Below are 24,953 nucleotides of genomic sequence, written 5' to 3' on the forward strand. Positions count from 1 at the left end.
AGGGAAGGGACAATAATCAAATTATGCATTTTTAGCCCGAGTCCTAGTACCCGAAGGCATTCCCGCTGCCACGGAAAAGCTCCTGGACCTCCGGGGTCGGCGCCTTTCCGTCATTTCCACCCCTCTGCTTCTGCTGCCTCTGGAGCCTAAAGCCTGCTTTCCCCCTTGCCCCTCTCCAAAAGTAAATCCTATCTTCAAGAAAAATAGCCTCTTCCAGGTAGCCACCCAGGACCTTTTCTAGCCAGAGTCCTGTACCTGAGCGCCTCGATTCCTCGTGCGCCGCCATATGACAACCTGGGTATTGTACAAGGGTCCGCCGGAGACGGTGCGGTTCCCGGGGGGCCCGTGGCATTCACCATAAGAAAGTAAGCACTAGTCCGCAAAAGCATAAAAAAATTTATTGGAGCATCATGGCCGGTGGGGTGGGTATTGCTGAGTGGAGGAGGGGGGGCCCGCCGGCCTTAGAGGCCCCTAAAGTGCACACGGTGCGCGAGGGTGGGCTGTTGCATAGAGTCGGGCCGGCCGCTCCCCCTCGGCCCTCTTGCTTCTCGGCTGGGCTAGGCCAGGCCGGTTTCCGGGCAGCCCCGCACCCCGGGCTCGCCGCTGCTCGGGCTCACGAAAACCGCGAGCGCTCGCGCCTGCAGTGCCAGCCCAGGCTCTCGGACCCTGCCCCCGCGGGTGGCCAGGGCCGCGCTACCCAGACGCGTCTGCGCCACCGGAATCTCGTCCACCGACTCGGCCGAAGCCGAATGGTAGGCGTCCGCAGGGCCAGCGGCGTGCACCGGGCTCTCGCCCGCGGAATCCGACGAAGAGCTGGAGCGGTGGCCAGAAGCCCGGGACCCTGCGGGGGTCGAGGGCAACGTGAGACCCGGGCTGCGACCCCCTCGGGGCCCCACCTTTCCCTCCTTGGAGTTCCCAGAGCAGGATCTGGACGGGAAGGGACGCTCACCCGGCAGCCTGGGTCGTGCGGGCGTCGGGTCCAGGGTCCCAGAGGTCGGCACTTTATACACGCGCCGCTTCCTCTTTTTCTGCGGAGACAGAGGGGCGACCATTACCCAGGACCTCGTATCGCCAAAAAGAAGCGGAGCTGGGCGGGATATAGGCTTCTTCCCCATCCCCCTCCATCTGGACAGGGGGCTCAGCACTGTCGCTCCTACCTGGGGCCGCTTCCTCTTTTTCTGCGGAGACAGAGGGGCGACCATTACCCAGGACCTCGTATCGCCAAAAAGAAGCGGAGCTGGGCGGGATATAGGCTTCTTCCCCATCCCCCTCCATCTGGACAGGGGGCTCAGCACTGTCGCTCCTACCTGGGGTCGGATCCGGGGGGGCAACCCGAGAGCCTCGGGCGAGGAGGGTGGGGCAGGCTCCTCTTGGCCGCGGGTGGCAAAGAACCGGGAGGGGCTGAGGGGGGAAGCCGGAGGGTAAGAGCTAGTTGCTGCGGTCCCCCCAACCCCTTCCTGCTGGAGGTTCTCACACAAGCCTGTCTCCCTAGCAGACGGATAGAAAGGGGATGGACCCAGACCCATTTCTTGGACCGCCCCCTTTCCCACTGTGGATGACCCTGCCACACTAGTGGGAGAGACCCAGGCCACACTCACTCGACATTCGCTGCTGTGGGCCTGGCCTGACCAGGGGGCTCCCGACGCACATGGCTGAAAGTCCGCACGTAGAACTCCATCTCCTGGTGAAGGGGGGGTCAGGGAGGCCGGGAGGCCACATGTGCATCCAGGGCCTTCTGGGCCCTGAGCCCACCCAGTCCCTGGTACGACCCCCCTGGCCTCTGAAGGAGGTCTGGGCACAGAGGACTAGGGCTGTACTTCTAAAGCCCTCTGCTTGAAAGATGAGGCTCAAAATACCCATTTCTGACTTTACCGGTCCCCGCAGTCCTCCTTTTATCTAGTGAAACCCCACTTCCTCCAGGAAGCCTCCAGCCCCATGGACTAATAATATTCCCTATCTAGAACTGCGTTGGGCAGAGGTGGGAGGTGAGGAAGTGGGGCACAGCGCTGCCTTCTCCTGTTTCTGGCCCCTCCCAGAGCTCCAGACTCTGAACCGAATTTTTCCCCTGGCTGGGAGCTGCGCACCCCAGACTGTGTGCACTGCCCGACGGCTCCCGCGGTGCTAAGGCCTGGGCACCCCTTTCATCTTCAAAGACGGTGAACGCTAGTATGGGGGAGGGAGGGTGCCCGGGTCTCTCCCACCCCTACCCCTAAAGGGAAGGCCGTAGGTGGTAGGGAATCCGGAGCAGGCTTACGGGCGAGCTATGTCTTGTGAAATCGCTATCTTCACAGCGACTCTAGGGGCGTCCGACCCAGCCCCAGTAAGGGAAGGAGCCTGAGGTCTCAGCCCTCTGTAAAATGGGACAAGCACGCCTCTCCCACCCTCTGGGTAGGCCTCCCTAAGGTCATTTGCAAATGGACAGAAGAGCAGAAGTGAAATGCCCTTGCTGCTGGCACATCTGGCCCCGAAGTCTAGGCGGTCAGTGCAGAGCGGCCTAGGCCTGCACCCCCCGGGCAGAACGGGTCCCAACTACACCCCTAAGGGCTGCAGGTGAGGAAACAGAAGCCAGTAAAGGACCAAGCCAAGGAAGGGCGCTGTGCGGAAGATGCAGGGCGGAGCCAGGACGACGAGGCCCACCCCTGCCAAGCGGCCCCTCCCGACGGTCCGCACGCTGTGGGGAGGTGCGCCGGGACAGCTGTCGCTCGCTGCGGCAACCGTTTCCATGGAGCCCGAGGCGTCCTGACTAGTGCAGAGAGGACATTGTAGCGGCAACGCGTCTCTAAAACAAGCCTATGTTTGGGGGCAACGGCTCCACAGAGGGGCCCCTCCCGCATTCCTGCTTAGGGTGGGGGTAGGGAGGAGGCCGTATGTGGAGGACAGAGCCCAGCCGGCCACTGGCTGACCGCACAGGTGCAGAGACCGAGGTCCTGAGCAAGCCCGTGCCCTGCCTGGCTCTTTGGGGAGGGGTGTGGGATTGCCAGCCTGAGCATGGAGCTCTGAAAAAGAGGAAGGGCCAGAGGCCAGTCACAGGGCCTGGGACCTTAGAGTAATCCTCCCTTGCGTCTTAGTCTTCCCCCAGCACGGAGGGCACACCTACCCTGGAGCTCCTGGGCTCTGGAAGGGTGGGGCAGAGTGTGTGTGTGTATGGGGGGGCGGCAGCAGAGGCTGGCCCCAGAACAGAGCCTGAGGGGCCAGGATGGCACAGGAGTCAGGCCCTACCCAGCCGGGGAAGTCTGAGTGTATCTTCATCGTGTCCCCACTCAACCCTTTCCCCAGCACAGCTGTCCCTAGGATTCTCCCTTAGAGACCTTCAAAAATGTGCACATTCCTGAGTGGTACCATGGCACCTCAGCCTTAGCTCTCTCTCTGTAAAATGGGAAAGGCACACCCCTCCTACCCTCTGGGTAGGCTTCCCTCAGGTCATCGCAGATGGACAGAAGAGCAGAAATAAAATGCCCTTGCTGCTGGCACACCCAGCTCTGAAGTCCAGGCAGTTGGTGCAGGGCAGGGCCACAGAGCCTTCTGGGCATCCCAGTGCCAGCTCTGCCTCAATGGCACTGCCTATGAAGCCTCAAGAAAGTCCCCTGCCTACTTCTCTGAGCCTCAGTCCCCTCTGTGACATGGGGATGCCCACTCCACAGGATGTCTGCCACTGTGTTAACACAGGCTTGGTACCCAAGCCTGTGTTGGGGAGGGGGGGCAGGGTCTGCACTTCCCCAGCCCACAGGCCTGCACAGGAACTCTAGCCTGGCAGCTTGGCCCACAGGCAAGGTCAAGCCCTGGTGATGAGAACAGGAGAGGCTAGGTCCCAGCCCTCCCCCAACCCGCCCACCAGCCTGTGTTTGTGTCCAGTTGCCATGAAGACTCAGGATCCAGGGTTCAGCCTTGCCAACAAGGCCTGCCTGGGCCCCCTGCCTTCCCAGTCCCTGGGGCTCCAAGGACTGGACCACCCCCACCCCCAGCTGCTGACCTCAGGAAGCCATGGGGCGTGGGAATGAGAATGAGCTGATCAGCAGCTGGGCTGGCTGGGCCAAAGCCTGAGCTGGGGGGTTGAGGTAGTAGCTTCCTGGTTGAGAATGTGGAGACCCAGCTTCTAGGCCTCACTACGCTCACCGGCAATATGGGTTTTGTACCAATACCTCATGGACTGCTCTAAGCATTAGAGTAATTGGTATCAGAGGTCAGGGTCATGGGTGGAAAGAATGGATGGCCCCATCCTGGCAGCCACTTGTTGGCCCAGTTGCTGGTCCATCCCTCTCTCTTCTCTTGCAGCCCCAACCTGCCTGCTTCCGGGCTCCCACATTCCGCACCCTCCAGCACATGCTTGGAGCCTGGACGGCCACGTACATGGATGGGGTCAGGGAAACGCAGGGCTCCCTCGGCTCTGCCCACATGCTCAGTCCAGGCTTGTCTTCACCCTCTTGCCCCACAGCAGCCCCAACCCTGGTTGCTGGTCCAGGCTTGCCTCCCTTTGCCCTGACTTCCTATTAGTTGCTTGCTGCACGGCCAACCACCCCTCCCACCCCTGGAGCCCACCTCCCACCCATTTAGCCCTCTCTGGACCACCTCTATACCTGAATGGATCGCATCTTGGGGGGACATGACTCGAGCTCCCTGTGGGCCCCCTTTGCCTCCTGTGGTGGGCGATGCTGCACGATGTACTCATAGGTGGTGAGTTTGTGCCACACTGAGGGTCGGGGAGGAGGAGAGGGCTCAGTGCAGTGGAGACTCCAGAGTTCAGAAGGGGAGGGAGGGCACCCAGCCCCAGGCTGAAACCACTGCCCCATGTCCAGGTGAGACTAGTCACCATAGAGCCAGCACTGCAAAGGGGCAGGGCAGGGCTTCAGGGCTCCCTGCAGCCTAGGGAGTCTGGCCCTACAAGGTAGGTGTGTGGGGACACTTACTGAGATAAATGTGGAAGCAGAGCAGGTGGCCAAGCAGGGCTGTGGAAAGCAGGCCCAAAAGGATGAGAAGGGCAGCCAGGGCCAGGATGGCCGGAGCCTGAGTCTCCACCGGGGCCGCGGGCAGGAACACAAACCATACATCTGTGTGATTCTTCAGGACTGCAGGGCACACGAAGACTGCTCAGCCAACTCTGGGACCTGTGACCAGGACAGGCCTGGGGCAGGGGGGCTCTGACTGACCTTCAAAGTGGCGGTTGGTGCGCAGCCGCATGGGGTTGATAAAGAACTCGACAAAGACATAGGTGGCCACCAACACGAGGAGCAGGACACCCAACAAGGCTGAAGCTACACTGTGTAGAAAAAGCCTGGGCCCAGCAGTGGGCAGCTGTCAGCACCCTGGTGCTCCAGCTTGCTAAGGGCCCAGGGCTCAGAGGGACCCATGCTGGGCTGGGGAGCAGGCTTCTAACCCCACGGCCCCAGGTCTTTAGAAAGCCAAAGGCAAGGGGCAAAGCTGAGGATGGATGGCCACTCCATCAGGCTACCCGCCTTTCCCCGGGTCATCAAGGTGGAAGACCTCAAACCCACCTTGGCCATCCCAGCTGGCACTATTAGGAGCATCTCTCTCAGACCAGCACACGCGGATGCGCCCCCACCCTTTATCCGCTGGCGACAAGGGTCTTGGCTCACGCACTCAGACCTGCACGTCCCCAGGCACCCGTGCATCCGCCGGCTCTCACCGGTAATTCCTCTCGCCCACGCAGTTGTTGAGCCACTTGCAGTGGTGGTCGAAGCCGCACACACACTTGTTGCAGGCGCTGCAATGTTTGGAGCGAGCGCTCCTGCGGGGGGAGGGGCACAGCGCGGTCGGTGGGCTCGCCCTGCCCTTCCTTGCCCTGAAGCTGGGGCGGCGGGGGTCCACAGCCTGAAGGCGGCGCAGGGCCTGGCGCAGGGTAACCACCAGGAGCAGCCGCCCGACCGCGGAGCGCGGCGACCTGGAGCGCGCGCCCCCTCTGGTGGCACTGCGGGGTGAGGCACCTGGAGGCGGCGCCGTTTCCGAAGGGCTGAGGACTGGATGTGTTCCCAAGGGACCACAGGGGCAGAAGGAGGGTGTTGAGGGGCATTACGCTGCCCTGCCCTGGGGCTGCGCACCCGGGTGGTGGTAGTGAGGGCAGTGAAACAGAAAAGGGGCTTCCTTTCCAAGCAAGGCCCCTGTGCCAAACCAGGAGATGATGCCGGTCCGGGGCCAGGGAGGAGAGCCAGGCTGAGGGAACACGGGCCTACACAGCTCTTTCTGACATGGCCATTTTTGGGGCCCTTGCTTTCCTGCCATTCCATGGGCACTTTATTGGCATTTTTTCCAGAAACCCTCTCTCTGGTCTAATCCAAAGGGAGCAAGCTGACATCTGGATGGAAGTTTCAGGGCAGCTTAGTGCAGGGGGCCAGATGAGGTGGAGGCCACATTAAGAAGTCAGGTGAGAGTCTTCCACCCTGGGGGATACTCAGGGAAGGCCCAAGGGAGTGTGGAAGAGTGGGCATTAACCTCTCCCCCAGAATGGGCTGGGACCCGGAGCCCTGGAATGGGCAGCAACTCCCAGAGCAGCCACTCAGGACAGCGTGCTGACTGACGCCTAGTGAATGAACAGATGGTCTGATGCTCTTACTCTTTGCTGTGGACAGACCCCCTTAATAAGCTGACTGGGTCTTTGGATTAGAAGTGTGGGACCAGCCTTGGCCCACACCCCCATTCCCAATCCTCTTTCTGAAGCTGGAAGGCAGGGAAACTCCAGGAGTCAGGAAGGGATCTAGGGAGGTAGTCTGGACCAGCCAAAGGGGTGTGTATGGACTCTGTACATTCTAATTCCTCTTCCCACTAGCTGTGTGACCTGGAGCAAGTCACTTGGCCTCTCTGGGCCTCAGACTTCACAAGGGTAAACGAGGATAACAGTATTGGTTTGGAGGCCAGGCAGGCTGGGCTGTGAACCTGACTCTGCTACTCAGTAGCTGTGTGACTCCAGGCAGGCCTCTCAGCCTTTCTGGGAAGTGAGAAAGATGCTACCCACCTTGCAGGGTGGTTGTACCTAACTGCTTAAGCACATAGTGAGAACTCAAGCATTAACCTGCCTCCCACCCTATCTGGGGATGCTTGTAAGAGATGCAGGGGGTGGGGCGTGGGGAGGGGAAGAGACATGTCACTGGCAGTTAGTCATTAGAAATGTATGTAGCAGTGCCGAATGTTTCCTACTTTAACTTTGTTGGAAACACTACTCCTCATCTTCATTTCCAATCACCTTCTCAGGGACCCACCGATTCTCTGCCACTCTATCAAGATTCTTGACTATGTAAAACACGAGGGTTCTGAGGCATCCAGATCTGAGCCCCAGCTGTGATCCCCAGGCACGCTCACTGTCTGCACACCCCCCAGTCCACGTGCACTCACACGTCCACATCACACAGGTTGCAGTGCAGGTCTTCAATGACGTGTGCGTGCTGGCTACGGTTGAAGACCGGCAGGGGCCCTGTGTAGCTCTTGTCCCGCACGTTGGCATCTGCTGGATCGATGGAGACAGCAGTCAGGTGTACCACAAGGTGGCCGGCAAAGATGGCGCCCATGCACTAGCCCATCAGGTTAAAGACTCTCTCCACACTCTGCCAGCTGGGAGCCCCACACCCACTTCCCATGGCCCAAGAACTACTCTCCACTCCACCTTCCATAAGTAGTTCTCTCCTCTACCCCTGTGCCGTCTCTTACCTCCAGCCAAGACCCACCCCATCAGATCCATGCCCAAGATGAAAGAGGACAGGGGCTATCTGGTAATGGAACTCATGTGCCAGAACTGCCTGCCTGCCCGCCTGCCTGCCTGCCTGTCTGCCTGCCTCTGAGAGGCCTGAACACAGGACCCTGGCCTCACTGCTCTGGGTCTGGCTCAGGCCCTGGCTCATCTGCTTTCAGATTCTAAATGTTGAAGTGAGACTTGAAGAAATCATCTCCTAAGGCTCAGGGACCCAAAGTTTAAGTTCTTTTACAGGAAGTCAGCTCGAAAAGGGAAACTCCATCCCTCTCAGGAGCTGGGTCAGATTGAGAATCACCTGCAGAGGCTCACACACCTGCTGCCTCCCTCACCTGGAGTTCAGGCATTTGGAGCCTTGGGTTCAGTATCTGAGATGGCCTGACACGTTCAGTGCCTGGCCAGGTGCAGTATGGCTAATTTCTGGAGCTGAAATGCAGCTCTTCCAGGCCTTATCTGCTCAATGATTGGACCAAACACTGGAGACAAGTATGTTGACAACTTGCAGTAAAGTCTGAATATGTAAAAACCCACTAACAGGTTCCACCATCCATCCATCCATCCATCCATCCATGCACTTACCCACCCACCCATCCACCCATCCACCCACCCATCCATCCATCTGTCCATGATACTCCATCATCCTGTTGCCAGCCAGGCCATCATTCTTCTATCATCCATTATCCCTCCATCATTCATCCTCCATCCATCATCCAACCCCTTTCCTCTCTTCCTTCTCCAACTCCCAGCTGCCAAATTCTCCTGCATGTCTGCATGAGCCAGGCTCTGCCCTACCACAGCTGACAGAGAACCCCCGTGGCCCACCACTGACCTTTCTATCCCTACAGCCAATGCAATGGCTCAGGCCTTTACACCCTGCCTGGGTGACCCCACGGTCTCCCGAATCTGTCCCTCCTGTCTGGCTGACCTTCACATGGCTCCTAGATAATCTTTTAAAAACTTAAGGGCCTCCCTGCATAAACTCCTTCGATGCCTCTCAATATCTCTCAAGTTAAAGTTCACTCTTCAGCTTAATGCCAAGATTCTTTTTGCTGCGGTTCTTCCCAAGCCTCTCTGGTCTCACCAACTACTGCTTCTCGCCATTTCAGCCTCTCTTCAGACAAACTGTTTGTGCTGACAGTCAGTTTCCTGCCTGCCCCAACACTTTTCCCACCCCACCCCACCCCGTGATTCATTCATTCAACTGTTTCCTGAGGTCTTTCTCTGTGCCAGGCACTGACTGAGGGATGTAGCAGGAGCAAGAAAGACTTGGTCCTTAGGCCCAAAGGGCCTACAGCCTGTTAGAAAACACAGACTCTAACCAAATAACAGGTACTCCAGTGAAGAGAGCTCATGGGACTACACAAGTTAGGAGCTGGGCGGCCTTGGCTAGTCTGACGGGGTCTGGAAGGCTTCCCTGAGGAAGTGTGTCATCTTAACTGAGATCTGGAGAAGGAATGAATAGCAGGGACCTGGCAGGCAATGTAAAGAGGAAAGGGGCTTCGTTGTGGCTGCCAGGAGCAGCCAGGTCCCCAACCAGGAGGCGGCTGACACATGGCTCCAGCTCATGGATGCCGTGCAAGAATGAGGGCCCCTGTCACCAAGGTCTGGCTTTTAAAAAGAAACCAAAAACCTAGATTTTGAGGTGAGATCTCCCAATTTTTAAGTGTTGACAAGGAAATAAAGAATTTTAAAATGAACCTGTGGAAGGAGAACTTAAAAGTTGTGTGTTAAGTCATCCTTCGATTAAAAAAAAAAAAATCTGCAGGCCACACTGACGCGTGGGCTGCCAGTTCTTGGCCTCTGACTTAGCTGGGGGTTAGGGGTGGGGACAAAGGTGAGGGGTTTCCAGGCAAAGACCAACCACTGTCAAAATACAGAGAACAGAGGAAATAATGCAAGAGGTTGGGGAGGCAGGCTGAGACCTGAATGTGCAGGACTTTGAAGGCCATGTAAGGACCTTGAACCTCATTCCTTAAGGCAGGAGGAACCTCTTAGAGGGCTTTAAGCTGGGGAACACGTGATCAAACATGTGTTTCTGAAAGATCACTCTGGCTGCAGTGGCGCAAATGGATGGGCAGGGGATGAGAGTGTTTGCAGGGAGAACTGTTTGGAAACTAAATGGTCATCTAGGTGAGAGAGACACTGGGTAGTGGAGAGAAAAGTGGGGCCAATTCCCTAGCCATTCAGGATACTAGCTAAGCCATCAGACTGGATGACTGGATACAGGAAATGCAGGAGAGGGAGGAGTGAGCCCACGGTGACCTGAGCACTGACTACAGGAAACGGGAGCTGGGAGCAGGCAGGGGTGCAGCTGGGCACGTAGTCATGTTGTATGCGTGGCCCTCCTCCTGCACCCCACCTGCTGTATGAGCCTCTATCCCATATTTACCGCATGGTCTTTACTTGTGGTCTCCAAACCACAAGTTTTTCCCTGGCTGGAGGCTGAGCAGCCTAGGCTGAGGTGTGCCTTACTCATCTTTTCATCTTTAGCACCCTGGATAGTTCCAGGTGGGTACCTGGTACACACCACTACCCAGCCTCATCCCTTAGGGGTCTGCGGGTGTCTGCAGAAAGATGAAGGCTTTAATGGAAGGAAGGAGAACTGTACAGACCTGGAAATGGGGTGCCAGACCAGGGGCTCTGGGAGCCTCTACACTGCCCAAAGCAGATGGACACTGAATAAGGAAGACAAAACCCCTCAGAGCCATCCCACATCCTCACTCAGGCTGCCTGAGCAGCCCTCAGTGCCTGGCACCTATAAACAAAACAAACCAGTTGCTATCAAGTCAATTCATGGAAACCTCATGTGTGTCAGAGTAGATCTGTGTTCCATAGTGTTTTCAGTGGTTGTTTTTTTTTTTTTTTTTTTTTTTTTTAACAGATACCTAGGCCTTTCTTCTGTAGATAGCTAGGCCTCTGGGTAGACTTTAACCACCAACCTCTCAGTTATCAGCCAAGCATGTGAACCATCTGTACTACCGAGGAACTCTCTGGCACCTAGAAGTACACAATAAATGCTACTCTTATTTACTGTGAGTTGCTCTGATCCTGCTCTCTGCAAACCACAAAGTTATTAACCTGGCTTCCCAGGTGCCCTGACAGCAGAAACCCTGGTAATCCTGAGTGAGGGATGTGCCCCTTCCAGATCAGGGAAGCACTAACGCCTGTCAGTCACCTCAGGGCAAGTCCAATTTTTCACTGACAGAGCTGATTACAAAACTCCAGGTCCTAGTGAACCAGTGACACTGGTGGTGTATGAATACAACTCTCTCTAGGGGCCTTCTCCATATCTGCCCTTGTAATCCACTGGCCCAGAGCTCCACTGCTCCCCAAGAAAGCGTGCTCACCTTATGGCTCATGTATTCCGGCTCAGACACACATCCTTACGTGCTTTTTGTGCCCACCCCAGGAACAGGGAGGAACCCTCCCTGTCAGGCAGAGGAGGCTGAGGCCTGGGGCTTAGAGAGTTGGCCCCAAGCTCAGATGCTGACTCCATGCCCCAACCTTTCAAGCTCATGCCTGCCAACCACCCACAGCTGGTCCTAGTCCTCCTCTCCAGGGAATCTTCTCCATGAAGTACACGTTCACCAGGGCACACTCTCATAGGCACCTCTGGACAAGGGACTCAAAGCCATCTGCTACTCCCCAACCCCGTGGCCTTGCGGCCAGTTCTCTGCACCTGGGGGTCATGGCCAGGGCTGGGAAGTCTACATTTGCCACTATTCCCAGGCCTCCAGGGCATCCCCATCCCAGCCTCTTGCCACATGCAACCTTACTCTAAAAGGGTCTGATATACAAAATCAATGTGCTCCCAAACAGTCCTGGCATAGTACAATAATCTGTCCGTAAATAGAACCACATTTTAAATGTACCAGAAACTTACTATGTAAAAGAATTCTACTGTGACTCTCTTTGAAAAGTGAAAAATTCTTTCATAAATGGAATAATTACTCCCTTATTGATTCTTTGTTTAGCTCTGGATACAATTAGCTCAAAGACAGCTTTAAGGCTCTCTTCCTCTGTAATACCACTGGTGGTACCTCAGTTGATGAGAGTCACAACCATGTGGGGCTTTAAATGCTCCAAGGGACTTTCAGTCTGTCCACTTACCCCATGGAGGGGCAGGGGTGGAGAGGTCAGGTGGGGGCTGGAAGCCAGGCGAGTGAGCAGCTAGTCCACATGACAGAGACAGGCCCACCCTGCCCTGCCCCACCCTGCTCTCTGAGCTCTGAGCCCAGCTTAAGACCTCGGCTGTGTCGGCCCACCCAGCACACCCTCTTCCCTATGTCAGCCCCACACTCTCCCAAGGATACAGCATAGCCAGCAGGCACCCAATGGTGAGGCAGGAGGGGCACCAGGATCCCAAAGCCAATCACAGCGAAGAAGAGGTACAGCAGCCAGGCCACAATCTGGAGCGGGTGAGGGGGCCAACTCCACCCATTCCGGCGGGACCGCTGGCCCTGCAGCTCCGGGGAGGGTCCACTGGCCTGTGCAGATGCCGTCCACACACTCTTCTCCGGGGCCGTCTTGTTGGAGGGCTTGTTGCAGATGTTCATCTCCAGAGGGAGAAAGAGCAGGGACAGCATTAGCCTGAGCAGGCCATGGCCAGAGCCCAGGCCCCATGCTTGCAGCCAGGTTTCAGCAGCAGAGGAACAGGGTGGGGTGTGAAGCCATCCTCCAGCTACTTTGCAGGGGCACCTGGGATCCTAGCACAACGTGGATGGGCAGGGGGTGGAGGGTGCTATCTGGGTGATGGTCTCCAGCCCTCCAGGGCTATTCAGGACACAGTGTGGCTGTCCATTACTCAAAGTGCTCTGTCTCCACAGCCATCAAAATTAAACTCAATAAGACATGTTCTCATCTGGTAACAAGATCAGGCTGGGCCAGAGCAATGAGAACACAAGCTGATTCTGTTAGGATTAGTCATTTCCGTCCTGAGGCCCAACTGTAATTGTAGAGAGGGCCCTTGCCCTGTAAGGGAACAGGAAGTGGGTTGCTGAGAAGGGGGACCTGGCTTCTGGCCCTCAGCAGTCCCTTTAGAACTGAAAGACCCTGACCCATCTCCTCCCTGCATCAGAGGGGCTGCCTGAGGCTTCTTGGCTGGGAGGGGCCAGCACACTGGATGGAGGGGAGGGTCCCTCTTCGGTTCTCTCCAGCAAATGACCATGTTTCTCTAAATTAATCTGGGCCTGGTGCACCGAGAACCGAAAGGTGTCACCACTGGGCTGGTGCCCTTTGACTAATTGAGGGAGCCCAGGGAAGCCAGGTCGTGGCCAGAGCCCTACCCACCAGACAACACCAAACCTCTCTGTTCCTGCCACCCTTCGGCCCAAGGGCTGGCCTGGTGGCCAAAGTTACATGCATGGCAGGCAGGGGTGGGCCTGTTGTTACAGGAGAAAGATCCCCGCCCCAGGATCTCCTGGGCCTGAGCTGGGACTATAGCCCAAGCAGGCAGTGCCACATTCAGGGAGATAGGCCAGCTAGGAGCTCTTGGCAGGATGGTCAGGAGCTGCGGACAAAACCCTGGTGGCTGGGCTCTCCTTTCAGGAGCCCATGCCTGTGAAAGGGGGGACTAAGCCAAAAGGGTATGGCAGACCCCACTACAGCAATCTGCCTGGAATGCTCTCCTCACTTCTCAGCTCAACAAAATGGGACTTGACCTTCAGGACCTGCTATAAATGTCCCTCATCCAGAAAGCCTTGCCTGATGCCCCAAGCAGACTTAAGGGGCCCTTGTGCTGAGTTCTTACTGAGCAAGTCACCATCGCCTTTGGAGCCCAGCGCCAGCCCCGTGCTGGCCTCCCTGTTAACCCAGCTTGCCCCAATGGCAGCAAATGTGCTGCGATTCATTCACCTGTCTCCCGACCCCACCCCGCCAAGTACCCAGAACCGTACCTTGTACATAATAGATGCTCAGTAAATGTTTGCTGACTTGAAAACATCTGAAATAAAAGGAAATGTGGGTGTGGATGTGGAATCATCTAGCCTGAAGCCATCTGGCCCCCACTACCTTGCCTTCAGTCCTTCCACCCCTGCCCCTATTCCACAAGCCGCCCCCTGACTGGCTAAGACCTGAACGGTCACACTTAGGCAGTCTGCCCTTCATCCCACCCAGGGCTCAGAGCCTCCTGAAAAGCCAAGCCGGGCACATCTGTAGTCACCTCTGAGTAGCCTCACCTCAAAGTTAAATGGAGTGATCTTAGTTTTCACCCAGGACCCAAGTGGACTCCTTTGGTCACTTGCCTTGTCTTCAATAGGCAGCAGCAAAAGGTGGAAAAAGAGGCCCTGCTTTGGAGGTTCAACTCCTGGCTTTGCACTTACGGGCTGTATGTCTTTGTGACCCACCTCATCTCAGAGCCTGAGTTTCCTTATCTGAAAACGGGGTGGGATGCCTAGCTATGGCTGTATAGGAAAAGCCCTGACGGACACACAAGTGGTCACTAAGTGGCAGAAGTTATAAGTACCTTTAAAATAGCTCTCTGGTTCCTCCTCCTTTCTCTAGTCCGAGCCCACTGCACCTGGATATTCTACGAGGTATAAGTCCGAAGTAACGATGTCGGTTAGAATTGCTCTTTTAAGTCCGTGGCCCAGAGGGAATGCAGTGCCTTAAGAGCGGGGCCACTGGATCATTATTCTAAACTTGCCACTGATCAAAGGCGACAAAGGTGATCAAAAAGCTGGCATCATTTTCTTTTGAATGTCCCCAGAGGTAGCAAATCTTTGTCCTTTGAGAGTGGCCTTAATTTTTGGAAACAGTCAAAGGTTATCCAGGTCAAGCCTTGTGAATAGTTGAGCTGGGTCACTCCACTCTGGGCAAATCCCTGTGGTTTGCACAGCAGCCCTCCAGTGACACCAGCTCCAGGGCAACCACTTTGAAGAGATCCATGGACTCAGGTCCTGCCACAAACAGCCTCAGGGGGCGGCTCTCACTCCAAATCAGGGCATCCTCAGCCCAGAGGCCCTACCTGTCCGAGGCTGTGGAGGTGGGGACAGTGCTATCCCAGAACTCCCTCGAGTAGTGGCAGCGCTCCAGAACAGACACTCCAAGCTGGCCAGGAGGCACACCGCCTGCCCCAACAGCCAGCTCCAGCCAACTCTTAACAACTGATGACATCTTCTCTTATAGAGTTGGTGGCCACAAGCTCTTTTGGCCCGAAAGATTTTGATTAAAAGGCCTGGGGAGGTGGGAGAGGATCCAAGATGGGACCCAAGGCCCACAGATGGGACCAAGCACTGTCACCAGGCCCAGGGATGCCTCTGGCTGCCCCTCCCCTCTCAGCACTTCTCCCGGAGACCAGATTGGAGGGCATGTGGTTCTGTTCTCCAACAGTGCGGCCAGCTTGGGCTCTTACACCTGGGCCCATTCAGCACTTGTTGGGGCCCAGTCCCCTGTGTGTGCAGAGGGCACTTCCTTTCTGGGACCTGACAGACACCAACAAAACCAGGACCATGGATGAGCAGATATTCTGGCAGCCCCCACAGGGTTGGTCATTCACTGTGACCAGAACACAGGGGGATGGGTTTGTATGTGTGGAGGGGGCAGGGAGCAATGAAAGAGAAGCCTGGAGGGTCTGCAGGCATCGGATCACATGGGCCTTTTCCAGCTCCAGGAAAGAGCGACCGTGAGTCAACAGAAGTCTAAGGCAGGGCAGGACACAATGGTGGTGGGTGTTGTAGAAAGCTTTCTCACCACAGTGGAGAGGAGGGCATTAGCAAGAGGGGAAAGTGTGTGGGGGAGGTGACATCACAGCAGGAGTGGTCCTGGGAGGGCAGCAGCCCAGCAGCCCTATGCTTGTTGAGGTGAAAAAGTCCAAACCCTGGAGAGACTGCGGGCATCCCTAGATTCCCACAAGAAGTCTGAGGATTTCAGGAAATGTTCAACTCAATCACCGAAGACAGTTTGTGGGGCGAGGCTGGGGAACTGGGGTGGGAGAGAGATGGAGTCAGAGGAGAAGGTGACAGGGATGAAGCAAGGGCTCAGAGTGCCAGGGAGCCCTGACCGACCAACCAGGAGAGGCAAGTTGGAGCCAGAGAAGAGGGCTGGGCCTGGAGACAGAGCCTGCCTGGTGGCTTCTGCACAGCTGAGGAACCCCAGGCCAACTTCATACATCACCTCTTTGGGTCCCTCCTGTTGTGCTGCTCACACATTGAGGAAACCCAGGCCAACTTCATACACCACCTCTTTGAGACTCTCCTCTTCTCATCTTTCAAAAAAGTTAGCTGGAAGTCAACTTGGAAATGTCCACCAAACTTTAGGACACATATGCCCTTTGGGCCAGATATTCCATGTCCGGTATTTCTTCTATATGCATGCTCATAAAGGACACAAAGATTTATTACAGTGTTGCCTGTAGTAATAAAAGTCCAAAAACTATCTAAACGAACTATGGCACACCCACAGAAGAGAATGCTATGCAGCGTCAGTAACAATGAGATCTGAAATGACCTTTGATACAGGGTTAAGCGAAAAAGTGAGGCGTAGGATAGTTGTTGAATGAGCTACTGAGTAAGAATGGAGGGGGACATAGAAACATCTAGATTCCTAGACGCACAGATTCTCTCCGGAAGGCTGTGCACAGGACCAGACAGAGGAGTAGCCTTATGGAAAGAGAGCTAGCAGACCGAGGGCTGGAGGTGAGGCAGAGACTGGCTTTTTACTGTGTATTCCTTGGTACTGTTTGAATTTTTTTTTACTACGTGCATGCACTGCTTTTGAAAAAACCTGAAGTCAAATAATAACTAAAGGGTATCGCCTCTTGCCCTCCTGGCCCCACTGGGCTGCCATGTGCCCTGCACGGCACCAAACAAGGAACTCCGTGCCTAACAACCAGGTAACAAGAGTGCTCCGTTTCAGTTAAATACTCTCGCACTCTTGAAAGCAATTCTGGGTTGCTCAGCTACAGGGCTACGAGGAAGAGTCACAGAACTCCCTACAAGCTGCTGCAGGTCTTGTCAAAGCTGGAACCAGACAACCAGACAGCACAGAGGAGGTGCCAGGCCTCGGCCAAGACCCGTTGAGCTCCCAATATCTCATAGAACTTGAAGGGAAAGTACACTCCGAGGAAGGTTTTGTTACCAACCGTCTTTTCTTTCTGCTAGAGGATTTGTGGCTGCCGTGTGAGTCATTTTCAATGGATGTTGTTGTTGTTAGATGCTTTCGAGTCCGTTTCAACTCAGTGACCCTATATGCAACAGAATGAAACACTCCCTGGTCCTGCAACACCCTCACAATTGTTGCTGTGATATGTTTGAGCCCATTGTTGCAGTCACTGTGTCAATCTGTCTCATTGAAGGTCTTCCTCTTTTTTGCTGACCCTCTACTTTACCAAGTAGATGTCCCTCTCCAGGGACTGGTCCCTTCCGATAACATGTCCAAAGTACGTGAGACGAAGTCTTGCCATTCTTGCTTCTAGGGAGCATCCTGGCTGTACTTCTAAGACAGATTTGTTTGTTCTTCTGGCAGTCTACGATATATTCAATATTCTTCACCAACGCCATAATTCAAAGGCATCGATTCTTCTTTGGACTTCCTTATTCATTGTCCAGCTTTCACATGCATATGAAGTACATGAAAATACTACGGCTTGGGTCAGGTAAATCTTAGTTCTCAAGGTGACAGCTTTGCTTTTCAACAATTTAAAGAGGCCTTTTGCAGCAGATCTGCCCAATGAGTTAACGTGGTCTGCAAACATTTTCTGAGCCATTCTCCTCCTGAAGCAACCACTGCAAACTGTTTCGGATCTAAGTTGGGCCAAGGAAAGAGGGCAAGGAGGAGGGAGCAACATGGAGCAGGATCAAGGCCAATGAAGGGAGGCAAGGGTTGTTGATTTTAAACAGGAAATCAACTCACATGATTGTAGGTGCAAGCCTTGGGGAACACCCACCAAGAAACAGTCATTAAAAAAATAGTTGTGACAGAACAAAGTAAGAAAAACAAAAATCAAAACAAAACAAAAAAACTGGCCAATTAAGTACCACTGTGGCTTTTATCACATCTGGTGATTATCTGTTTACTAACCAGTCTCCCACAACGAACCACATGTTCCACAAAAGCAGGGACCACCCCGACCCATCTCTGAGCCTAGCTCTCCTCCAGGAGGGGAAGTTGAGCCACTTCTTAACCATTTGCAATGCCAATCCTCCGCCACTGCTCCCCTACAGTGCTCCTGTGATAATCATAACCATCACTAGCATTTGGAGGGCACTTCCTCTGAGCCAGGCACTGCCCTAAGTGCTTTGACAGAACTAGTTTATTCACTCATACCAGCTACAGGGTAGGTCCTATCATTATCCCCTTTCACAGATAAGGACACTGAGGCTCAGTGAGACCAGATAAGTTCCTCTAGGAGGCACAGCTGCTGTTGTTGTTGGCTTCTGTGGCATGGCAATCCCACGCACAACAGAACAAAACACTGCCCAGTCCTGCATCATCCCTGTGATTAGACTGCAGATTGGACCACTGTGATCCATAGCGTTTTCACTGGTTGATTTTCACAAGCAGGCGAATAGGCCTTTCTCTCTAGTCTAAGTCTGGAAGTTCCACTGTGACCTGTTCAGCATCAGAGTAGCAGGCAAGCCTCCACTGACAGGCAGGTAGTGACTGAGCATGAAGTTCACTGGCTGGTAATCGAACCTGGGTCTCCTGCATGGAAAGTAAGAATTCTACCACTGAACCACCACTGCCCCCATAGGGGCACAGCTAAACCCCAAAACCCACTGCCGTCGCGTCGATTCCGACTTATAGCGATCCTATAGGACAGAGAAGAACTGTCCCACAGATTTTCCAAGGAGTGCCTGGCGGATTTGAATGGCCAACCTCTAGGTTGGCAGCTGTAGTACTTAACCACTATGCCACCAGGGGCACAGCTAGACTGCCAAAATTAGGATGGCCCACAGCAGCCATTGTGACCTGAGCTTGTCAAAACTTGAACCTCATCAAAACTCTTCAATGGTTTCCTTGTCATAGGAGGTTAAGGTGAAACCCCCACCATAACCTTCAAGTCCCTTCCATAATGGCACTTTGCTGCCTCTAGACCTTTGCATTTGCTTTTCCCTCTTCCAGAAACACCCTTCCCCTGATCACATTACTGGCTCCTTTAGAATCTTCAGGTCTTAGCTTAAAGGTTACCTTTTAAGGCAGACTCTCCCTATTATGCCCCTCCAGTTCATCACTGGGACACTTAACCCAGCTTGCAAGCACTGAAGTCATGTATCTGGCTTCTGCTTTACCCCCCATACGCTATGGGATCTGTAGGACAGGCCGCACCTGTTTGGAGTCCTCCGTGGCCCCGCTTTTGGCACAGGGCTTGGCACAGTAGGCGCTCCATGTAGACCTGTGAACTTGATGAATGATGGCACGAAGCCTAGCGCTCTGCCTGGCCGCACGGGCTCCAGGCCAAGCTGAGTTTAGAGCCCGGCCGGGAGGCAGTAGCCGTGACCCCCGGCAGTTCCAGGCCCGGCTTCGGCGGGACTTGGAGGTGAGACACTCGGCGGGGGATCCTCACCTGCGCGTGGTGGCGGCCGAGCCAGATCGGCCCTGCCAAGGTCAGCCAGCGATCCAGCCCCCGCGCCTGGCTGTCCACCCTCCCCCGGGCGGCCACGCTTCAAACCCTCGCGACGGAGGCGGCCCCCGGGAGCCAGCGGCGGTGTGCCCCCAAGCGGGACCCCATCGCGAGCGGCACCACGGCAGAGGTTGGGCCGGCAAGTTCTCCAGCTCCCGCTCGAGGGGTCTGACGATGCAGCCTGGCCCGGCCGAAGCTAACTGGGCCTTGTCCGGCGCTGGGCCGGTTCCCCTGGCAACGGCGCGGGCTACGGCGCCCCACAGCGGCCAAACCGCGCTGCGTCACTTCGCGCCAGAACCGCGGCTCGGGGCGGGGCTTGCCAAAGACCCCTTGGCGCCTCGGCGGCCTGGTTCTCCTCTCCCTCTCTCCCCGAGAAAACCTACTTTCCCTCACTTCCGACTCTCAGCTTGTCTTCTGGGCCTCCTATCTTGCCCGAAGCGCCCCCCCGCCACACCTAGTTTCTCCCCCTAAGACTTCTGGTCTCAGGGAGACCCCCAGTCACTATGGACAGTTTAATGAGATCCTCTGTGTACTGGGCACTAGGCATACCATGAGGGGGGCTCCCACGAGATCCCTGCCTTTAGGGAGATTACAGTCTAAGGGGAAGATGTTGTGTGCCTTCAATCAATTCCAACTCATAGCGACCTTATAGGACAGAGTAGAATTGCCCCATAGAGTTTCCGAGGCAGTAATCTTTACGGGAGCAGATTGCCGGGTCTTTTCTCCTGCCTAAACCTCTGGTGGGTTTGAACTGCCGACCTTTCTGTTAACAGCTGAGACAAATAAATACACAGATAAATAGCAAGTACCCCATAATATAAAGTGCGAAGTATAAGATTGAAACATCCCAGTTCTTTATTTTCTTTAAATTGACATAAGTCCTACTGTGAGACCCAGACTTCCAGGCTGGTGGGGAATTCAGTTTTGGTCTCCATTGGGCTCCTCTTACCCAGGTCATTCTAAGGACTCATGAGCTCCTGCAGCAACAAATGTCCAAGAGACACCATCTTGGTCATGGGTCTTCCCTGATACTGAGGCTATGGTTGTTGTCCCAGTCCACAAGGACTTTCAGGCTTGGGGTGTGTGGGGCCATGCTCACTAAAGCCCTGACCCCTTACAGGGAATGCCAGGGAAACAGGTGCCTGTTTCCTCTGTTCCAGGGTCTTTAGACTTCCTTCCCTTTCCCTGCCTGGGCCCTCCCTGTGGGACCTGGATTCCCTGAGAGCTCTCTCTTCCCCTCCCCTTAGGAAAACCCACAATGGACTCTCCTTTGAGCTCAGGCTTTCTCAAGTGACAAGAAGTGCATTTGTCTTCTGCCAGCTGTCCTATTCATTATCTCCAAGTCCCTAAAAATGGTAAGCAGCTGGCTACCTGCTCAGAATGGGCTGGACGGAAAACATTCCTATCTTTAAAATTTATAGGTCACAAGCAAAAAATAAAAGCAACGTAACAACTTCTGCTCTGTTACTTGCCAGTTGTGGGACCTTGTGCAAGTGGCTTAACCTTCCTATGACTTAAATGCTTAGCAAAAACCAAAAAAATGCTTAGCAGGTCTCCTAAATTCTCATTTATGGTCTTTGTGGAATAAAGGTCACTGCTACTCTGGCTTCTGAAAGACAAGATGACTCCTCAACTCTTACCTGGAATTGGAGAAGTCAGGGTCAAACCAAGATGGTGACACAGAAATAAAGGTTGAGAATGAGCCCACAGAGAATGGAGGGGCCTGGCAGTCACAGAGTCTAGACCTTGGGTCCACTTGCCTCTGGGACACCTCTCCTGGATATCCCATGGGTATCTCAGATGCAACACATCTCCACATGCCCTCTTTGTCCTTGCCACAGACTGCTCCTCCCCCTGTGCCCTCTGAAGTCACCCTTATCTATTCAATCAGCTTTCATCTTCCCATGTCCCTCTTCCTAGTCCTTGTTCACCTAATCCAGATAGTCCCCAACACCTGGGAATTCTTCCTTTAAAAAACGCCCTATGTCCATTCTCCTCGTTCCACCCCAGCCCAGGGCACTAGCATCTTCCTTGCTGATCCTGCAGCAACTTCATCTCTGGTCTCCCTAACACCAGCCTGACTCCTTCCAGTCCATTCTCCTCCCAGCAGCAGGTCTATCCTTCTGTTTATTTGTTAAAGTGGGTAATGTTGTGTTGTTAGGTGCCTTTGAGTTGGCTCTGACTCATAGGGACCCTGTGTACAATAGAATGAAACACTGCCTGGTCCTGAGCCATCCTCACAATCATTGTTATGTTTGAGCCTATTGTTGGAGCCACCGTGTGAATCCATCTCATTGAGGGTCTTCCTCTTTTTCAATGACTCTCTACCAAGCATGATGTCCTTCTCCAGGGACTGGTCCCTCCTGATAACATGTCTGTCTTAGTCACCTAGTGCTGCTATAACAGAAATACCACAAATGGATGGCTTTAACAAAGAGAAGTTTATTATCTCACAGTCCAATAGGCTAGAGGTCCAAATTCAGGGCGCCAGCTCCAGGGAAATTCTTTCTGTCGCTGTTGGCTCTGGAGGAAGGTCCTTGTCATCAGTCTTTCCTTGGTCTGGGAGCACCTCAGCTCAGGAAGCTCAGATCCAAAGGACTCACTCTGCTCCTGGCACTGCTTTCTTGGTGGTATGAGGTTCCCACATCTCTCTGCTCTCTTCTCTCTTTTATATCTCAAAAGAAATTGGCTAAGGACACTATCTAATCTTGTAGACCTTGTCAATATAACAGCCACTAATCCATTTTATTACATCATAGTGATAGGATTTACAACACATAGGAAAATCACATCAGAAGATAAAATGGTAGACAATCATACAAGAGAATCTGACCTAGCCAAGTTGACAGATTTTTTTTTTCTAATTTTTATCGTGCTTTAAGTGAAAGTTTACAAATCAAGTCAGTCTCTCACACAAAAACTTATGTACACGTTGCTCCGTACTCCCAATTGCTTTCCCCCTACTGAGACAGCCCGCTCCCTTCCTCCATTCTCTCTTTTCGTGTCCATTTCGACAGCTTCTAACCCCCTGTACCCTCTCATCTCCCCTCCAGGGAGGAGACGACAACATAGTCTCAAGTGTCCACCTAATCCAAGAAGCTCACTCCTCACCAGCATCCCTCTCCAACCCACTGTCCAGTCCAATGCCTGTCTGGAGAGTGGGCTTTGGGAATGGTTCCTGTCCTGGGCCAACAGAAGGTCTGGGGGCTATGACCACAGGGGTCCTTCTAGTCTCAGTCAGACCATTAAGTCTGGTCTTTTTATCAGAATTTGAGGTCTGCATCCCACTGCTCTCCTGCTCCCTCAGGGGTTCTCTGTTGTGTTCCCTGTCAGGGCAGTCATCGGTTGTAGCCAGGCACCGTCTAGTTCTTCTGGTCTCAGGCTGCTGTAGTCTCTGGTTTATGTGGCCATTTCTGTCTCTTGGGCTTGTAATTACCTTGCGTCCTTGGTGTTCTTCATTCTCCTTTGCTCCAGGTGAGTTGAGAGGAATTGATGCATCTTAGATGGCCGCTTGCTAGCAATTAAGAACCCAGACGCCACTCTCCAAAGTGGGATGCAGAATGTTTTCTTAGTAGATTTTATTATGCCAATTGACTTAGATGTCCCCTGAAACCATGGTCCCCAAACCCCCGCCCCTTCTACACTGGCCTTCGAAGCATTCAGTTTATTTAGGAGACTTCTTTGCTTTTGGTTTAGTCCAGTTGTGCTGACCTCTCCTGTATTGTGTGTTGTCTTTCCCTTCACCTAAAAGTTCTCATCTACTGTCTAATTAGTGAAAACCTCTCTTCCTCCCTCCTCTCTCTCGTAACCATCAAAGAATATTTTCTTCTCTGTTTAAACTATTTCTTGGGTTCTTATAATAGTGGTCTCGTACAATATTTGTAACTCTCTATTTTGTAACTCTCTATTTTCACTCAGCATAATGCCTTCCAGATTCTTCCATGTTACGAAATGTTTCATGGATTCACCATTGTTCTTCATCGATGCGTAGTATTCCATTGTGTGAATATACCATAATTTATTTATCCATTCATCCATGGATGGGCACCTTGGTTGCTTCCGTCTTTTTGCTATTGTAAACAGTGCTGCAATGAACATGGGTGTGCATTTATCTGTTGGAGTAAACGCTCTTATTTCTCTAGGATATACTCCAAGGAGTGGGATTGCTGGATGGTATGGTATTTCTATTTCTAGCTTTTTAAGGAAGCACCAAATCGATTTCCAAAGTGGTTGTACCGTTTTACATTCCCACCAGCAGTGCATAGTGTTCCAGTCTCTCCACAGCCTCTCCAGCATTTATTATTTTGTGTTTTTTGGATTAATGCCAGCCTTGTTGGAGTGAGATGGAATCTCATTGCAGTTTTGATTTGCATTGCTCTAATGGCTAATGATCATGAGCATTTCCTCAGGTATCTGTTAGCTACCTGTTCATACCCTTTGCCCATTTTTTAATTGGGTTATTTGTCTTTTTGTAGTTGACTTCTGCAGTATCATGTAGATTTTAGAGATGAGACACTGATCGGAAATGTCATAGCTAAAAACTTTTTCCCAGTCTGTACGTAATCTTTTTACTCTTTTGGGCAAGTCTTTGGATGAGCATAGGTGTTTGATTTTTAGGAGCTCCCAATTACCTAGTTTTTCTTTGGCATTGTTAATAATGTTTTGCATTCTGTTTATGCCATGTATTAGGGCTCCTAACATTGTCCCTATTTTTTCTTCCATGGTCTTTATCATTTTAGATTTTATATTTAGCCCTTTGATCCATTTTGAGTTAGTTTTTGTGCATGATGTGAGGTATGGGTCTTATTTCATTTTTTGCAGATGGATGTCCAGTTATGCCAGCACCGTTTGTTAAAAGGGCTGTCTTTTCCCCATTTAACTGATTTGGGGCCTTTGTCAAATATCAGCTGCTCATATGTGGATGGATTTATGTCTGGATTCTCAATTCTGTTCCACTGGTCTATGTATCTGTTGTGTACCAGTACCAGGTTGTTTGGACTACTGTGGAGGTGTTAATAGGTTCTAAAGTCAGGTAGGGTGAGGCCTCCCACTTTGTTCTTTTTCGGTAATGCTTTACGTATCCGGGGCCTCTTTCCCTTCCGTATGAAGTTGGTGATTTGTTTCTCCATCTCATTAAAAAATGTTGTTGGAATTTGGATTGGAATTGTGTTATATCTATAGATGGCTTCTGGTAGAATAGACATTTTTACGATGTTAAGTCTTCCTATCCATGAGCAAGGTATGTTTTTCCACTTATGTAGGTCTCTCTTGGTTTCTTGCGGTAGGGTCTTGTAGTTTTCTGTGTACAGGTCTTTTACGTCTCTGGTAAGGTTTATTCCTAAGTATTTTACCTTCTTGGGGGCTACTGTAAATGGTATTGATTTGGTGATTTCCTCTTCGATACTCTTTTTGTTGGTGTAGAGGAATTCAACTGATTTTTATGTGTTTATCTTGTATCCTGATAATCTGCTGAACTCTTCTATTAGTTTCAGTAGTTTTCTTGAGGATTCTTTAGGGTTTTCTGTGTATAAGACGTCATCTGCAAATAGAGATACTTTTACTTCTTCCTTGCCAATCTGGGTGCCCTTTATTTATCTAGCCTAATTGCTCTGGCTAGGACCTCCGGCACAATGTTGAATAAGAGTGGTGATAATGGGCACCCTTGTCTGGTTCCCGATCTCAAGGCGAATGTTTTCAGGC

The 24,953-nt window shown here is 53.1% G+C and overlaps 1 protein-coding gene across 2 annotated transcripts; it reads right to left on the reverse strand.

The window, feature by feature from the left end:
* Window positions 1–349: 349 nt before the first annotated feature.
* Window positions 350–19,483, reverse strand: ZDHHC1 (zinc finger DHHC-type containing 1). Of its 2 annotated transcripts, none has more exons than XM_049864427.1 (12): window positions 19,197–19,483; window positions 13,588–13,634; window positions 12,007–12,249; window positions 7,342–7,517; window positions 5,642–5,743; window positions 5,145–5,269; window positions 4,905–5,063; window positions 4,575–4,687; window positions 1,599–1,681; window positions 1,308–1,401; window positions 950–1,028; window positions 350–841 (listed from the first exon to the last, which is right to left on the reverse strand). In XM_049864427.1, the coding sequence occupies exons 2-12, from the start codon at window positions 13,594–13,596 to the stop codon at window positions 558–560; spliced, it is 1,467 nt and encodes a 488-aa protein (XP_049720384.1). In that variant the 5' UTR covers window positions 13,597–13,634; window positions 19,197–19,483; the 3' UTR covers window positions 350–557. The 2 variants fall into 2 exon arrangements, with proteins under 2 accessions (XP_049720384.1, XP_049720386.1); XM_049864429.1 differs by having other exon boundaries at window positions 18,959–19,483.
* Window positions 19,484–24,953: the final 5,470 nt, after the last annotated feature.

Source organism: Elephas maximus, chromosome 21, assembly GCF_024166365.1.
Source record: "Elephas maximus indicus isolate mEleMax1 chromosome 21, mEleMax1 primary haplotype, whole genome shotgun sequence".
NCBI classification, from domain to species: domain Eukaryota; kingdom Metazoa; phylum Chordata; class Mammalia; order Proboscidea; family Elephantidae; genus Elephas; species Elephas maximus.